Here is a 6763-nt window from a genome sequence, read left to right as displayed (position 1 = left end):
TTAGACGAAATTGTTAATATATAAATAAATCACCAATTTAACACGAATTATTTTTTATAAATTTGTTGGAATGAAAGAAAATGATCACAGTTTAATAACACAAATCTACTATTATAATAAACAAAAATAATGGTTCAACCACATATATTTTAATTGGCCTAATACTTTGCCAAATGTCATCTCTATCTTTTCATATTTAATTCTTAATTATTTTGTTAAAATAAATCATTTAAAGCCTTCCATAACTTACCCCTTTATCGCATCAAAGCACCAAAATTCTAATATTTTTTTCTCATAATATTTAATTTTAACAAAAATAAATATTTCTTAATGATATCCTTTTACAATATCTGTTTTAAAATTTTAATTTAACATTTCATTGTTTCTTACAACTTAATGATTTATACAAAATAATAGTCTTGATCATTTCAAATTAAAAAATGAATGTTTTAAATTTTATACTTAATCTTATTTTTAATTTAAACTATAAGCTACACTTAACACTTTAATTTTAAAAACTATTCATGATTTACAAAATCTTTCACTTTCCGACTATAATTATAACTTTTATTATATTCCAAAATTAATAGTAATAGTAATAATAATAATAACATGCTTAAAAGCTTATAAACTAATTTTTATATAATCTTACTATACTATGGTTTTTTTTATTAAAATTGGTTTATTTCACATAAAAATAAAACAAATGTTAACAACGGTAATTTTCATTGTCGGTCATGTAGTGTTACATGCTCATAATCAAAGCTAGATAAATACATTTCAGGAAAAATACATGTAAATATGGCCAAAATATCTAACGTTCGCTGCTATCTAGAACCTATAATGGTTTTAAGTTGTTTGGGATGTTTTGTTGTTTTGAAAGAATGAAGTTGTTTTTAATATTCAAGATAATGTTCTTTATAAAATATTTTTTTCAGTTTTTGCGGACTAGCATTGTTAACTCTTAGTATATGGTGTTTTGCTTATATATACACACTACTAGAAAACTAGGCATTTGCGACCGCATTTTCGGTCGCAAAACAGTCGCAATTGCCCTTTTGCGACAGCTTTGCAACCGAATATGCGGTCAGAAAAACGCAGGTCGCAATTGCCCTGTTGCAACCATTTTGCAACCGCCTTTTGATTTGCAACCACAATGCCGTCGCAAATATTGCCAACACTGCTGCAGTCGCAAATATTGCGACCGCTGTTGCAGTCGCAAATTTTCTATACAATTTAACATTTCTACTACAGTCGAGCCTCTGGTTTGACGACTGGGTCAATGAATGCAAAAGTACCATCAACCTTCCCATCAATCGCTATTACACACATGCGTGCTAGTTTTTCATCATCCGAAAAATAACCGGCGGTCCCTAATGAAGAAGGTGTTACCACTAGAGATGTTATATCAACTGCATCATTGTAATAATATAAATCATAAAGAAAGCCATTTAAATGAATTTCAAAATCTCAAAAGCTTAAAAGAAGTTCAAATAATATACCACCTGAACCTCCATCAAGCAGTTGCCTGTTTGTTTTGTTGGCAATCGGGTGCAAACTAGCCTTAAAACATATGCTTTAAACCTTTTAACTATATTGTTGATAACAAGTCAAACCCCTATTAAAAGTGATTGAAATAAAAATTTTCATATGGGTTAAACGGTTCAAAAGTAGTTTTTATCATATTTAATTCATTAATTATTTACAAAATCTAAAAAGGAGCCAACCCATTTTGACTTTTATCATAAAATTCTTTCCTATGAGTTCTTAAAATTTGTGGACTACCTCTCCAGCATAATGAGAAATGATGAAATCCGAGCGTGCTAATTTTGGTTTGATAAAACGTTTGTTATTTTTGTTATGGTACATAATGATAGGAAAAGTTCAGAATATCATACTAAATTAAATGTAAAAAGAAGGAACCTTTTAGATGAGATCAAGAATGTCTTTGTTGTCTACAAACTCTATGTAGCTCCAGTTAATTTCCTCTTTGTTGTATACATCTTGCTGCATCCTGAAAACATGCTGTTTGAAGGGGATACCAACACGTGCTCACAAATATATAAATTAACAATTTGGAAAAAGAGCATAGGTCATGCCTGATTGAAGTGTTGTTGCAGCTTCTCATTAGTAAAATTAATACAAAACTGTTCAAAACTGCACAATTTAATAATGAAAATCAAGTGAATGTAGATACTTGGCAAACACGAGATCTTTCTAGAAGGTATGTCCGGATGGCGGCTCCAGATATTCTTCCGAATTTGTCAAACTGAAGCTCAACAAATTTTCCAAAACGGCTGCAGCATAGAAATGGGTTGATCAAGATATTTTAAGCGAATGAAATAATATTGAATGAGTACTAGAGGTGGCAATTTAACCCCACATGGTAAAAACTGGAAGGTCGGAAGTGTTTTAAGTTTTACCAACATAAAACCTGTTGGAATCAATATGTTGATAATGTGATTCTCATAATCATACTTAATACATTAAACCAATCATACTTTATCAACTCTTTTACCAAAATAGTAATTTGACAATAAAAGTCCCTAGCTGCCAGCTAACCCTTAAAAAGCGTCTGATAAACACAAAGAGAAAAAAAAACCTGGTACCAGCAAAACATTAAAAAACCCCTGGCACTGGCTAAACACTAAAAAAACACTAACAGCCAGTTAAACACTAAAAGAAACCCCTAGCTGCCAGTTAAACACTAAAGCGAGCCTCTAGCACCCTGTTAACACTAAAAAAAAAGCCCCTAGTCGCCGCAAATACACTAAAAGACGTCGGCTAAGCCCCAATTTTCAATGTCTTTTTTGTACATTTTCTTGGTCAAGTTGACTATTTTGGTAATTTTCCCTTATATAAATTACTTGTTCTGACTAGAACTCGTTTTAACACATTACATAACCCATCCATTTTACCACCTCTTAAAAGTACCAAGTTTCTTGTAACATAAAGTTAAGCTGTTCTGCACATGGAATTGTTATTTCTAACTGTTATTGCATTGTCAAATGCTTCCAGAACTGGATTTGACTGCGTATATAAAATGTGATATTATATTGCTTTTACACTTTATTAATAGGATTGTTTAAAGAGATACAACAAAGAGTTGCAGTTATTATGCAATCTTACTTCCAGAACTTCTTGTTCAACTGTTCTTCCTTCGGTGCCTTTATGACCGCCAACATAAGCAAGATATCTCATAAGCATTTTAGTAGTTTCAGTCTTACCCGCACCAGTTTCACCACTAACCAGAATTGAGTTGCTTTTCCCTCCATCAACAAAACGAACAACACAAACAAGTTCATTTTCTTAATGGACGGATATGAACAAAAATGTTTCGTTCGTGTTCAGTTGTTTGTTCAGTTGACTCTCCTGTAAGAATACCCCCGTTTACAAGAGCCATCCCTACTAAAATAAGCATATTTGCAACCATCTTGTTTTATCTACATAACCCAAACTTATTAATATAAGCTCAATTGATAAACAAACTAGCATCTAACTAACATTAATATTTCATTTGAACAAAATGGTCTACGTATACACTCCTCAAAACGCTCAAACAACCACATACTGTCCTCGTAAGAAAAATTCTCTCCAACTGTTCCATGAACCAGGCCACCACATATGCTTTAAATTTAATCCAGCATGACCAACACCTCGCCCAACACCTCAATCACTAGGTTGACTACTTCCTAAAATCATCTAAACTAACTACTAAATCACAAATCCTAAACAAACTTTAGAAAATTTGACACCAAAAGTCCAAATACAGCCCTAATTTTTTATAAAACTTATTTGATGCATACAGATCGCCATTCGTGGTTACTGAGTGTTCACTAAAACTAACCTTATTTGATGCAATAGTACAATTTCACAGCTAAAACCTAACTTATTTGATGCATACAACATACAAAACTGCAATAGTGCAAAGAGTGCCAAACGTTCAATCTATATTCGAGATCAACAATTGTTCAAAATCCATGGCAACTACTTACGAAATCGAATAGTACCAAACGAATTAACCGAGTGACCGAGAAATAACTTATTAGATGCATATCATCCTCCACAATCTCTCCTTCCTCCATATCATCATCCACTGGCGGAGGATGCATTTCCGCCGTATCCTCGTTATCATCATCCTCGTGTTTCCGGCCATGATGACGGTGGCGGCGGCGGCGCCGGTGGTGGTTGTGGCGGTGCTTGTGGCGCTTTGACGGTTCTTCGGAATCGTCGTCGGATGTACGGCGGTGCTTGCGTGGCTCTTCGGAGACTTCGGTGTCGGTGGACATAGCGGAATTGAATAGCTAGGGTTAGGGTTTGGAGAATTGATTGGTTGATTGGAGTAATAATAATAATAATAATATGAAATCGTTGGGATGGCTTTGGGGTTGAATGAATCTGGTGATGAAGGATTGGAAGTGGTTATATATGAAATCGTTGGACCAATGAGAGAACGTGTAACAGAGGTGCACAAACAAATCTTCGCTGGGGCTTTATTTTTAAATAAAGATTAGAAAACTCCGTCCGTCCGACCGCCTACCGGTTGCAAAAGAACTCCGATCGTGCCAGCAATTGTAAAAACTTCAACCGCCTACCCGTTGCAAAAAAACCCCAACTCCGACCAAAAATTAACGGTTGCAAAAACTCCGACCGAAAATTAACGGTTGCAAAAACTCCGACCGCTTAGCCAACGGTTGCAAAAAAACTCCGACCGCCTAGGCAACGGTTGCAAAATTTCCGAACACTTAACCACCGAAAGTTAATGGATGCAAAAACTCCGACCGCTTAGCCACCGTGTCAAGTAATTCTAGCAAATTTTGGTAACAATTGCTCAATTTTCTAGTAGTGATATATATATATATATATATATTTGAATGTTACACAAATATTAATTTATATTATATTGCTTTATAATATAATATTCATTTAAAATTTACGTATTGTTTATTTAAGTATTTGTATGAGTTGTATCAAAATTTTTATTTAAACACTTTTCTTCTTAAGAATATAAATCACTATATCAAATTAATATTAGGACTATATGATTTATGTTTTTTTAGTAATAATCGTGTGTTATTAATAAGAAATGTTAATTAAATAAATTTTAAGCATTATACATATGGAAAGTTTTTAGAGATCAATGTCGCACCTTTTATATTAAATTAGAGATAAATTCAATCTTCTCATATTCAATGAAAACGGTAACTACAAATATTGTATATGAAAAAAATTTTAAAGATTAATGAAGATTTACCATATAATTTTCTTTTTTTTTATTTTATGAAAATTTTATTGTATTCCACGTTGTAATGCATATTCATATTCATTAATCTAATACCAAATTAGTATAAGTATTTCATATTGTTTTGATCTTTTGTTAATGTAGTTTACCTAACCCGTGTATACACGGGTATTTAACCTAGTAAGAAGATGTACAAATAAATTGATGTGAAGTATATATGGAATCAATCTAATCGATGAGGGTGATTATTTTAATTATTGTTGATTTATTATATTAAGAAGAAATTCTATAAATTGAATGTAATTAAATTTAATTTTAAATTATTTTATTAACAAGAAATTATAAGAATGCATGTTTTTATAGAAAGAAACATTGTTTTAATAAGTAGTTTTAATTTTAATTGATTATTTTCATTAAGAATAGTATTTTAAATGTTCATTATTGAAAATTTGAAGCATTTAATTCATCATTTAAAACACACAATTGATAATTTGATATACTTGAAACCTTAAGCATTTAATGAATTTTATAACAGAAGATGGAATTTATATCTATATATACATGAGTTTGTAAATTGGTTTCTTCATCAAATAAGTGTCAAAATCACAAAAACCTTAAAGAAGCCATCATGCTCAAACACGTTTGTTTACTTGTCTTCATTTGCTTCATGTACAGAGGTATACTCATAATCATACTAGCATTGTTTCTATTTCTTATGTTCTCATCATGTATATGTTCATTGATATAATGTATGTAATTGTACAGATGTTTTTGGTCAAGACTTGAGCCTCGTCATCCGTCAAGGGGCAACAAGTGCACCTGGAGAGTGGGATGTGACACTTGAAAACACAAGCCCTTGCACGATTACGCAAGCAACCTTATATTGTAGCGGGTTCCAATCCCATAAAGGAATTGTTCCGACTATCGTCGTTCAACAAGGCGACGTGTGTGTCTTAAACTATGGCTGGAAAATATATCCTAAAGAAAGCATTCACTTCACCTACGCTTGGGAAAATCAGTTTGCTTTTAGAGAGTTGAATGAAACTAAAGCTTGTTCATGAATAATTTGTCCTTTATAAAATCTATTAAATGCACCACAAAATGATTTAATAAAGGAAAAGAAGTCATTGGTTTCAATATATGATATTCTCTTTCGTTTAAAATTATATTAATTATGAGTAATGGACAAACGTCAAAAGATATGTTTGAGATAAGAAGATAATAACAAGTAAATTATTTCTTAATACACAAAACTATATATATTGCAACTTGAGATACAATTACACATCGACAGGAAATTCTTTTCACTAATTGAGCATTTTGGTTCATAATTTAAAATAGAGTTTCCGGGGTACGATAAATGATATGCTCGAACAGGTTTCAAAATAGAAAAATTTATTTTCCGTTCCCACTGATTTAGTGATTTGGGTCCAAAAATTTATTTTCTATTCCAAGTGATTTGGTCGCACTTTCAATAAACCCCATAAGCCGTAACCCCTTATTATATATGCATTTATATGT

The 6763-nt window shown here is 31.9% G+C and overlaps 1 protein-coding gene across 1 annotated transcript; it reads left to right on the top strand.

The window, feature by feature from the left end:
* Positions 1 to 5909: 5909 nt before the first annotated feature.
* On the top strand, positions 5910 to 6303 carry LOC143562513 (uncharacterized). The gene is made up of 2 exons (XM_077050293.1): positions 5910 to 5919; positions 6008 to 6303. Exons 1-2 carry the CDS (start codon positions 5910 to 5912, stop codon positions 6301 to 6303), a joined length of 306 nt encoding a protein of 101 aa, XP_076906408.1.
* The last annotated feature ends 460 nt before the right edge of the window (positions 6304 to 6763 follow it).

Source organism: Bidens hawaiensis, unplaced genomic scaffold, assembly GCF_021521415.1.
Source record: "Bidens hawaiensis isolate Kalapana, Puna unplaced genomic scaffold, B.hawaiensis_p1.1 tig00021030_1, whole genome shotgun sequence".
Taxonomy (NCBI): domain Eukaryota; kingdom Viridiplantae; phylum Streptophyta; class Magnoliopsida; order Asterales; family Asteraceae; genus Bidens; species Bidens hawaiensis.
This window is presented reverse-complemented; position numbering and strand designations above follow the sequence as displayed.